The sequence below is a fragment of the Sorex araneus genome, chromosome 10 (assembly GCF_027595985.1).
Source record: "Sorex araneus isolate mSorAra2 chromosome 10, mSorAra2.pri, whole genome shotgun sequence".
Taxonomy (NCBI): domain Eukaryota; kingdom Metazoa; phylum Chordata; class Mammalia; order Eulipotyphla; family Soricidae; genus Sorex; species Sorex araneus.
The window spans coordinates 7,489,778-7,501,818 of NC_073311.1; the positions used below are offsets into that span (position 1 = coordinate 7,489,778).

Genomic DNA, 12,041 nt, shown 5'->3' on the forward strand with positions numbered 1-12,041 from the left:
AAAAGGCACCAAATGTGATAAAGTTAAGCATATGTATGTACTTATTATCAGATTGTAATGGTCCTTTTTTTAATATTGGGTGACATTTCCACAGTTGTTTAACTACTAAATTTGTTTGAAGCAGATTCCTCTTATTTTTAAGAACATGGTTTGGGAAAACCTGCAATATGCAATGGGAAAGCTTCAAAAAGTTTTAAGCAGGAAATTATAGACAGTTTTTCAATTTAATTCTAGTCTTAATAAAGATTGATACTGCTTAATGTTCAATCAGTATTTTTAAATGTCAAGTATTTTTTAAAATGATGTACTAAATATTCTGGGAGGTTATAAAGATGCATAAGCTATCTGACATTAAAAATAATACATTGATTACTATAAATGTTTTCTGTGCAATTATTTGAGTAAAGGAAATACATAAGTGAAGGGTGGAAGATTAACTTGAAGAATGATAGATTTTTTTTGGCGCTGATTCATCACATTTATTTTTTATTGCAGTATCTGTGGTTTATATCATTGTTCATACTTTAGCAGCGAGGTTCACACCTCATCGAATGTAAGTTATCATACTCTACTTCCATCCTTTGTTCCCCATCTCACCTCCTCCTTCAGTAACCTCAGCTCTGCAGCTGGAACTCACGGGTTTATTTTGTTTTGTTTGTTTCTTTGCCTTAAACAGGGTGTTTAAAGAATTCTTTTCTCAGAGATAGTCAGCACCCAGAACTCTGTTATCAGACGAGAATTGTTTTTGATGGAGTGTTTGATCAGGTAGCACAGGAGCATGATGGGGAAAAGGCTGCCAAATTGAAACTTTCATTCTACATGGCAAGGGTTCGCTTGGCACACAACATTTCTTTTATGAACAATTTGAAACTTTGGTAGATTTAAGTGGAGTCAGTTACAGACCTCTTTAGTACATATTCTAAAGGCATATCTAAGGAATTTAGAGAAATGTTTGAAAGGTAAGAGAGAAAGGGAAGTTGTGTCTGGTGGGATGGAAAAAAAACAACCTAGAAATACAAGCATATCTTTGTCGATACCTTAGCAGTCTGCTGTTTTCAATCAGTGTCAAGGGAGAGAATCTTCAAATAATCTTTTGATTTAAATATGTGTTAGGTATTCACTGTCAGCCACATTAACCTACAGAGAAAAAACAAAGAATCAAAGTGTTTAGAGCTGGTCAGTGGAGCAGCGGCTTTTCACTGCAATCACATGGTGTTTAAGAAGGCTGGGCCGTGGAGATTGGTGCTATGGCTTCAAGTCTGTTAAATAACGCAGTCCAATTACTTAAATTTCTGTTCACTACTAACTGTAAGATTTCGGATAAATCAGTTTTTCTGTACCTTAGACTTTACATCTAAAAACAGTAAAATGATGATGTACTGTACTCATAAGTTCACGAGGATTAAAGAGGCTTACAAATGTGATGTGCTCAGAATAGTATCTAGCACATGCCAAGACTTTCGTCAGTTGTTAAGTAAGGATACATTTATCCTGCCATTTCAGTCAAGATAATTCAGTGTGGTGATGCATCAGAGCCATAGATTCTCTGACTTCCCCAAAGTTCTGTCTTTGGAGAATGGCTTAACTAGCTCTTAGCAGTATTAAATGGGCTATTAGAACGTTTTATTTATATAGTCTAAAACCATAGCAAATATAGTTATATTTAATAGGTAAAATTTACTGATATATATTATGTATCAAGTTGTTCATGTGCTTTATACCAATTAACATGTTTTATTGTTAATTTAGTTTAGAGTTGGGAAACAAAGACTCTCATGGTAGCCAATTTGCCCAGAATCACACAGGTAGCCTGCAGCAGGTGCAGGGGTCAAGCCCAGGCAGTTTGACTTAGAGCTCATATACATCACTGGGAATTCAATTTCAGGCAAATGTATTCTGTATTTTTAAATCACATTGCCAAACTATTTTACTTTATGTGTTGCAAACATAAATTAAAAGTGGGAAACAATTAAAATTTTTTGGTTAATTTTTCTCTTCTGGAGAATATTTCCTCCCATTCTCACAGGTCATAGACATAGGAACTGTGATTGTTGTGCTTAGTATGAGAACGTGTTAAATCTCATGTCCACATGCACATGTCTATTTTTTTTTAAACTTTTTATTAAATCACCATGTGGAAAGTTACAAAGTTCTCAGGTTTATATGTCAGTTATACAATATTCAAACACCCATCCCTTCACCAGTGCCCATATTCCACCACCAGAAACCCCAGTATACCCCCCGCTCCCACCCCCTACCCCCTACTGTATAACTAATGAATTTCACTTCATTTTTTCTTTACCTTGAGTACATTCCATAATTCAACACAAAACTCACTATAGTTGTTGGAGTTTCCAACCAAGAGAGACAGACCTACTACATTTGATAATTAGTTTTTCATTGCTGGAAATGAAGAGATATATAGCCCCACTGCTACAAGTACATAACTCTCACTCTCTCTTTTTTTTTTCCCCTTTTTCCTTTTCCCTTTTTTTTTTCTTTTTCCCCCTCATCCCCCTTCCCGCGCCTCATAGTATGGTGTACGCCACGCCGCATCGGCCAGCGTGGGGCTTTTGCTTAGTTCACAGTCCAGAGAGGTGGCTGCTACATTAAAAACATTCAAAATTTCAACAAAAACTTACTGTTATTATTTGGAGTTTCCCCCCCAAGTCAGACCTGTTCAAAAGGAACCGTTTCACATTGCTGACAATTATAAATGTTAAGTCCGTGCGGTTTTGGATTTCTGTATAAAGTCCAGGGAAAATTCTGCCAGAAATTACATAGCCCATCTCACAGTCCCAGTGCATTGCTGTAAGAAGTCTCGGAATTCAAAGTCTTTAGGCGCAGAGTGTCCGATTCTCGCTCAGCGGCTCCGTATTTATCTGGGCCGAGGGCGTGCCGGTTACGCCCCCTTCCCATGAGTTCCTGGAGCCCCAAAAGTAAAATCCTAATACCTCTGGATTTGGAGTCACAGAAGATGGCGCCTGCCACGTGGGTGCTGCCAGGCCGCTGCTTTCCGTGCAGGAAGACGGGGAGGGGGGGGAATCCACCCCCGGCAGCACAGAGTTGTAGCCCAGTTCGCAGTCCCAGTGCATTGCTATCGGATGCTGCGCTGGATGCCCGAATGTGTTACATCTCTGGAATCAAAGTCTTTAGGCGCAGAGGGTCCGATTCGTGCTCAGCGGCTCCGGATTTTTTCTATTTTTAAAAATTTATTAATTTTTTAAATTAATGAGTCACCGTGAGGGTACAGTTACAAATTTACCCATTTTCGTGCTTGTGTTTCCCTCATACAATGTTCGAGAACCCATCCCTTCACCAGTGTCCATTCTCCACCACCAATGAACCCAGTATCCCTCCCACCCTCCAATCCCATCCCTCCCACCCCCCACCCCACCCTGCCTCTGTGGCAGGGTATTCCATTTTGTTCTCTCTCTCCTTTTGGGTGTTGTGGTTTGCGATAGGGATATTGAGTGGCCATCATGTTCAGTCTCTAGTCTACTTTCAGCATGCATCTCCCTTCCCACACGGGATCTCCAACCACATTTTACTTAGTGTTCCCTTCTCTATCCGGGCTGCCTTTCCTCCAGCATGTGAGGCCAGCTTCCAAGCCATGGGGCCAACCTCCTGGTATTATATACTACTATTCTTGGGTGTTAGTCTCCTACTCTGTTATTTTATATTCCATAGATGAGTGCAATCTTTCTATGTCTGTCCCTCTCTTTCTGACTCATTTCACTTAGCATGATACTTTCCATGTTGATCCACTTATATGCAAAGTTCATGACTTCATCTTTTCTAACAGCTGCATAGTATTCCATTGTGTAGATGTACCAAAGTTTCTTTAACCAGTCATCTGTTCTTGGGCACTCGGGTTTTTTCCAGATTCTTGATATCGACTATACTTTTTTGCTTCTCTGGGATATATTCCCAGAAGTGGTATTGCTGGATCAAATGGAAGCTCAATTTCTAATTTTTTGAGAAGCGTCCATATTGTTTTCCAAAGGGGCTGAACCAGTCGGCATTCCCACCAGCAGTGTAGAAGGGTCCCTTTCTCCCCACATCCTCTCCAACGATGGTTGCTTTAGTTCTTTTGGATGTGTGCCGTTCTTTGTGTTGTGAGGTGGTATCTCAGTTGTTTTGATCTGCATCTCCCTGATGATTAGTGACGCAGAGCATTTTTTCATGTGCCTTTTGGCCATTCATATCTCTTCCTTGGAAAAGCTTCTGTTCATTTCTTTGCCCCATTTTCTGATAGGGTTGGATGTTTTCTTCTTGTAGAGTTCAGTCAGTGCTTTATATATTCTTGATATCAACTCCTTATCAGATGGGAATTATCAGATGGTGAATATCTTTTCCCATTCTGTAGATTGTCTTTGTATTTTGGTCACTGTATCTTTTGCGTTGCAGAAGCTTCTTAGTTTAATATAGTCCCATTTGTATATCTCTGTTTTCACTTGGTTGCTCAGCTGTGTGTCATCTTTGAAGATACCATTAGCTTCAATATCGTGGAGGGTTTTGCCGACCTTGTCTTCCGTGTATCTTATGGATTGTGGTCTGAGGCTGAGGTCTTTAATCCATTTTGATCTGACTTTTATGCATGGTGTCAGGTCAAGGTCTAAGCCCATTCTTTTGCATGTGGTTGTCCAGTTGTACCAGCACCATTTGTTAAAAAGACTTTCCTTGCTCCACTTCACATTTCTTGCTCCCTTATCAAAGATTAGATGATCATACATTTGAGGTTGTGTGTAGGAATATTCCACCCTGTTCCACTAGTCTGCGGCTCTGCCTTTGTTCCAGTACCTTGCTCTTTTAATTGTTACCACTTTGTAGTAAAGTTTAAGGTTGGGGAGGGTGATGCCTCCCATCATCTTTTTCCCAAGAATTGTTTTAGCTATCCGTGGCCATTTGTTGTTCCATATGAATTTCAGGATTGCTTGATCCATTTCTTTGAAGAATTTCATGGGTATTTTTATAGGGATCGCGTTGAATCTGTATAATGCTTTGGGGAGTATTGCCATTTTGACAATGTTGATTCTCCCTATCCATGAGCAGGGGATGTTTCCATTTCCTTATGTCCTCTTTTATTTCATGGAGTAGCGTTTTATAGTTTTCTTTGTAGAGGTCCTTTACTTTTTTAGTTAAGCTGATTCCAAGGTACTTGATTTTCTGGGGCACTATTGTGAATGGGATTACTTTTTTTTATGTCCCTTTCCTCTGTCTCATTGTTTGCAAATAGGAAGGCCATGGATTTTTGGGTATTGATTTTATAGCCTGCGACTTTACTGCACAAGTCTATTGTTACTAAGAGTTTCTTAGTAGAGCTTTTAGGCTTCTCTAGATATAGTATAATGTCGTCTGCGAATAGTGAGAATTTGATTTTTTCTTTTCCCACCTGGATGCCCTTAATATCTTTTTCTTGCCTAACAGCTATTGCAAGTACTTTCAGTACTATATTGAAGAGAAGTGGTGAGACTGGGCACCCATGTCTTGTTCCTGATCTTAGAGGAAAGGCCCTTAGCTTTTCCCCATTGAGGATAATGCTTGCCATAGGTTTGTGGTAGATGGCTTTGACTATCTTGAGGAAAGTTCCTCGAAAACCCATTTTGGTGAGAGTTTTCATCATGAATGGATGTTGGATCTTGTCAAATGCTTTCTCTGCATCTATTGATATGATCATGTGGTTTTTATCTTTACTTTTGTTGATATGATGGATTATGTTGATTGATTTCTGAATGTTAAACCATCCTTGCATCCCTGGGATGAATCCCACTTGGTCATGGTGTATGATCTTTTTGATGAGTTGTTGATTCTATTTGCTAATATTTTGTTGAGGATCTTCGCATCGATATCCATCAGGGATATTGGTCTATAGTTTTCTTTTTTTGTGATGTCTTTGTTTGCATTTAGTATTAGGGAGATGTGTCTCACAGAAACTGTTTGGGAGGGTTCCTGTTTTTTCAGTTTCCTGGAAAAGCTTGAGGAGAACTGGCAACAGGTCCTCTTTAAATGTTTGGAAGAATTCGCCAGTGAATCTATCTGGACGTGGGCTTTTGTTTTTGGGGAGACTTTTGATTACAGTTTCGATTTCCTTGATATTAATGGGTCTATTCAGGTATTCCAGGTCTTCTTGGGTCAGTCTTGGGAGATTGTAGGAATCAAGGAATTCATCCATTTCTTTTAGGTTCTCTTGTTTCATGGCATACAGACTTTCAAAGTAGTCTCTGATGATCTTTTGAATCTCCTTGGCTTTTGTTGTGATGTCCCCCTTTTCATTTCTGATTCTGTTTATTAGGGTTCTCTCTCTCTCTCTCTCTCTCTCTCTCTCTCTCTTTCTTTCTTTGTGAGTCTTGCTAGTGGTTTATCAATCTTGTTTATTTTCTCAAAGAACCAGCTCTTGGTTTCATTGACCTTTCAGATTGTTTTCTGGGTTTCCATGTCATTAATTTCTGCTCTAATTTTTATTATTTCTTTCCTTTGGTCAGGTTTGGGTTCCTTTTTTCTGGTCCTTTTCTACGATCTTGAGCTGTGAAGTCAAGCTGTCTATGTAGGCCCTTTCTTCCTTCCTAAGGAATGCTTGCAGAGCTATAAATTTTCCCCTTAAGATGCACGTGTCTATTTTTTAGACCTGTTTTACACTTTATATCTCAGCCAATATTTTTAGGGTAGTTTATGAGTCATGCCAGTTTGCATGTATTTTGAAAAATTGCATGCTTTCTCTACTGCTTTACAAGCATTTAAACAATTAAGGTTATATAAAGTCTTAACCTATGAAATATGACTTTGAATGATTCTAAAATGCAAATTATTGGGAAAAATCATGCTTTCTGAAGATATTTCTAAACGTAATCACTCTTTTAGTTGCTCTACTTTGGTGATCACATAGCACTTTTTGGGGTTTCTTTTTTAAGAAAACCGGGCAAAACTAATTTGCCACTAGATGGAGCCCTGGCCATTTGGGTAGAAATAAATGCTGTACAGTCCAAATGTTAAATCACACAGTCATACCACACTGAAGGGACCCCGGTATTTGAGGCCCTCAGCTTTTAATTGTAGAATGCATCTTTGTTCTTTACTTGACCTATAGAGTGACATCACTCCCTTTCTTCCTGTGCGCTGGCTCTGACATAAGCCAGATGGCTGTGGCCATCGGTAGGCGCGCAGGCTGCCTGGTACAGCAGTTGATGAAACAGAATAGGAAGACATTTATGGTCAGCTGTGGGAGCACAATGAGACTGCAGCTTGGCTAAGTAATCACATTTACCGCGCACACTTTATTTCTCAAGGATGAAGGTCACAAGAAAGAAATACATTTTTATTTATAGTGTTGTGAGTTATAGACCTTTGATCTTTTATTAGTCAGTAGTCTGCTCCAAAGGAATGCTCTCTTTTCCCTGCTCTGCAGTCACTCGTGAAAATGACATGTTTATTTATGTTTAATGGTTCTTTCAGGCTGTGCATTCTGATACTTACCTTCCCTCTTCCTCCCTTTTGTCTCCAGTTAGTAACACAAAAATGTTTTAGTTTTGTAGTGAGTTTAGTTTGGAGAAGTCAGAGTTCAGGCATGTTAATACAAACAGATTTCTGTCAGATATACTCCAGAGTGAGTTGGTAAAATAGATTACTGTTTATTATGTGTTTGTTCTTATAGGAGGTCAGGAGAGTCCAGGAACAGACTTTTATTTCGAGGGAAACGAGGGTCAGGAAGTGAACAAGATATTAATTTTGCATCTAGTTTAGGAGATGGAGTGCTTAAGGTCACTTACAATGTTAATTTTAAGTAAAATATTACAGATTCATGTTCTAGCATTTCAATCTTCTTTTGAAATTGTTTATGTCAATTAAAGTTTTTATAAATATTAAAGAAAATCTAAGTTTTTCCCCGAAACTGAACGTTCTCATGATTTTTCTGATTAATCCATCATTCTGTTTTATTTTTCATTTCCAAAAGCTTTAAAAAATACTCTAGCTTTTTAAAGGTTAGTTTGCTAAATTATTCATATATGTGATCTTGGTATAATAATAGATAAAATTAAATGAAGGCTCATGTTATGCGTGTTTCAAATTTAATACTTTTTTTCTAAAGTGAACTCTTCTAGTTATCATTGTTATTTAGCTTTCTAATTTTTAAAAATGAAACAAAGGAAATCTTCTAGTCTTAGAACATTTAGTCTTCTTCAGGGAAAGGAATTTGCAAAATTTTTGGAAGAGTGGTGTAAAGAAAGTTTGTGACTTTATATTCAGTTTAAACAAGAGTTTTCTAGACCTTTCCCACTGGCTACATGTTTCATGTCTCTGGCCCCTTTGAACTTTGATTTTCTCAAATATGTACTGGGGGAATAATACCTACTTCATAAGTTTATTGTTAGAATTAAATGATGCAGTGTTTATGTTAGTCCTGGACAGTTTCTGTCAAATTCATTAAATGACAATTCCTTTCAACTGTTTTAAACTTCATCTCTTTTCTCATCTCTTACAAAATATATTCAGAGTACATTTCAATTTTTATGTGCATTCTAGTCATAAAATAGGAAAAAGCCTGGGTTAAAAGTGAGTCACCATCTGAAAAGTAGGTATTTAAAATTTGGTAGCATTATGCATGTGTTCAGTCCTTGATAAAACTTTAAAGATCAATTGTGAAATGAATGTGTTTAACATGTGTGATGTTTTAATTTGTTTTTTTTTTTGTTTGTTTTCTTTTTTCTCTTACTCAGCTCTTGCCCCCGTTCTTTGCCTTTCGTTTTGTTGGTGAAGATATCACAGTGATGTCTGCATTCAACCTGCTGCATCTGGTGACAAAGAGCCAGCCGGTGGCCCTACGAGCTTGTGGGCTGCCCTCAGGTTGCTGCTGCTTCTACTGTATTTACTTAGTAAGGGCACTGGTCAGAATGGGTGTTTCTGCTGCAGAAAATGGCACACCATCATGCTTTGCTAAATTTCATTTTCTTTCACTTGGAGCCTTACCTGAAGACGGAAATTGGTTATAAATCATTCTACTTTGAGTAACATTCATTTTCAAAGTTTTTACAATCCTGGGAAGTGTTGCCCAGTTTCCTTATTCAGTTTATAATGGTCACTAATATTTCCTGATGCCATCTTGTTAATTCCCATTACACACCTGAAAGTCATAAAGTTCGTAAATTCCCAGTAGTCTTTGTAAGAAACTGCCCCCAAGTCAAACAAAATAAGACATTTATCTTTAAAATGACAAAAATGCATTTCACTCCACATATGAAAATTTCCTTAGGAAAAAAATAATTAAAATGAACCACTATAGTCTATATGCTTAAAAAAGAGACATTCAACTTAACACTGATCAAATGTGGTTGACCCTTGAACAACACAGGTTTGAACTCCGTGGGTTCACTTATATGGGATTTTTAAAAATTTTGTAAGCAGATTCTGTAAACTTGTGGTATTGATAATTTAGTAGAGGCTTATTATTTCTTTTTCTTGTGTTCCTAGTCAACATAGCTAGAAAATAGCTTCTAGTGGGCTGTTTTCAACTTGGGGTGAATCAAAGTTAGTATGCACTGGAGGTGGATGAGTAGGGAAGTGTTGATACTACTAGCCCCTGTGCTGTTCAGTAGTCAGCAGTAAACAACCAGTGTACATGTATCTGTACATGTAAAGACACAGAATTACTGGTTCTTAAACTAGAACCATGAGACTTAAACAAAAACTGATCTTAAGCAAATGAGACATACAAGTCCAAAAATTTTATTTTATGCTTATATCTTTAGTTTAATTTTTTAATTTTATTATGTGAATCACAGGGCCAGATATTTGATATGAACATAATTATCAGTATTTATATTTTTATGATTTTACGTGAGTCTCTGCCATTTTTTTTGGCCTTACTTGGTGGTACTCCAGGACTACATCTGGCTCTGTGCTTGGGGGTCTCTCCTGGTTCTCAAGGACCATGGATTGAACCCAGGACTTCGGCATACAAAGCAGTGCTAGGCACATTACGCTATCAGTTTCACCCATATATGTCTATTTTGTATGGAGGTGGGCTTTTTAAACTTTTTTCAATTCATGACCCCTTTGCCCAAGAAATTTTTATCTGGCCATGGGTACGTAGGTATGTAAAATAGGTGTATACAAATCAAATATTTATGATAATAAATCATAAAGGAATTTTATAAATGTATAATCATTTCATAACACAAATCAATTATAAATCAACTTATAATAATTGAAAATGATTTATAAATCATTTGATTATTTTAATTTAATTATAAATCATTTATAATAATTGAAAAAATATAAAAATTAATTATAAATCAATTTATAATATATAAAACAAATTATAATTAAGTGATGCCATATAGAACTCTGACTCACATTTGAAAGGCTAGGGTAGAGGGAATTTAATTCCAGCCTATTGAATTTTGGTTATTAGTGTCAGGTATTGTTTGAGGCTCTAGGGACAGGATGATAAATAAGATCAAACCTGTTTTTTTTTTTCCCCTACCTGCAGTATTGCCAGACTATAGCTGTGGTGGGTGTCACTAGAGCCACTTGCACAGGAGATCATAATGGTGTTGGGGATTAAACTCAGGCTGTGTATGCTAGGCACGAACTCCAGCCCTCCCAGTTTCTTTAGCAACTTCAAAGTGTCAGGATAGGACTTTATGAGACCCACTCGTTCTTATGGTGATGATACTAGATAACAATAGATTTGCATAGGAGATGCTAAAGGAATTCAGATAAGGATGATCCTCGAGCTTTGCTTAGGGGAAGAAATTTTGTTGGGAGAGAAGGTTTTTTGAGGTTTAAGACCATCAAGAGTGCTTTGGTAGGTTATAGTGCTTGAGCTGAATCCGAGTCTTTGAGCAGCAGCTAGCCAGGTGGCCAGAGAAGAGGAAAGATATTTATAATATATGAAACTGCATGGGAAAAACATGAAGGCCTGATGTGTTTAGAAAAGTGAAGGCTATTTAAAATGGTTAGTTCATATGAGCAAAGTAAAGTGAAAGTGGTGTAGAAGGAACGTACCCAGATCATGAAGAGCCTCATGTGATATTTTAAGAAATTTATGTATTGGGGAAAGGATGGAGAGGGGAGTAATGTGATCTAATTTGCATTTTGTGAGCACTTTTGATTTACTTTGTCAGAAAGTGCTGGTTCCAGATGTTTCAGTGAGAAGGCTGTGATGGCAAACTGATTAGGAGGGAGACTAGGGCATTTACCTTTAAGTATATTTGAAAAGTAAATATGTTATTATTATTCTTATTATATTTTTTTTGCTTTTTGGGTCACACCTAGCAATGCTCAGGGGCTATTCCTGGCTCTGCACTCAGGAATTACTCCTGCTGGTTCTTGGGGGAAAGTGTGGGAAGTCGGGGATTGAACCTGGGTCGGCCGTGAGCAAGACAAATGCCCTACCCGCTGTACTGTCGCTCCGGCCTCAATATATATATATATATACATATATATATATATATGTATATATATGTATATATATATGTATTTTTATTTTAAAAGATCTTATGCCTCTTTGTGGTGACTTGAGAGGCTAATGAAACTTGATGCCTGGGTGCAGCAGCCATGCTGCACCTTTGCCTCCCCACCCTGTGTTGTCTCTGCAGTCAGCAGAGTGTATTGGAGGCTGTGAGGCTGGAGGGAGGCATGAGGCATGAGAGCCTTGACAAAGGCCAGCAGACTCAATTTGGAAAGACAGAGGAATGGAATTGAGATTCAGGTTGCAGATCAGCCAGAGTTTATCGCTGCATTGTAAGTGAGGGTGAGGGACTGAGGGACAACAGTGTAATCTGTGTGTCATGTGGAACATTTCCCCAGCTAGGTAATACAATGGCAGCTGGAACCTGAAATTAATTTAGTTTGTACATAACTATATTTTCCACTAAAAACCCACAGTGTATGAGAATAGTAGTTTTTGTAATAAGAATTTGTCATACACAGAGAAGGCTAAGTCTATAACTGATGAAATTAAAGGATATTACAAAGAAACTAATTTCAGATATGTCTTTACAGTTTTGATATCACAACAATTCCAAGATAAATTGAGCAAA

General features: G+C 37.6%; 1 protein-coding gene across 2 annotated transcripts in view; it reads left to right on the plus strand.

The window, feature by feature from the left end:
• MSRB3 (methionine sulfoxide reductase B3) overlaps positions 1 to 12,041 on the plus strand; it is a 268,746-nt gene that overhangs the window by 51,004 nt on the left and 205,701 nt on the right. For both annotated transcript variants that reach the window (XM_055118621.1, XM_055118622.1), the window contains exon 2: positions 8,715 to 8,841. In XM_055118621.1, coding sequence (XP_054974596.1) covers positions 8,715 to 8,841 — 127 coding nt within the window. The remainder of the gene's footprint in view (positions 1 to 8,714; positions 8,842 to 12,041) is intronic.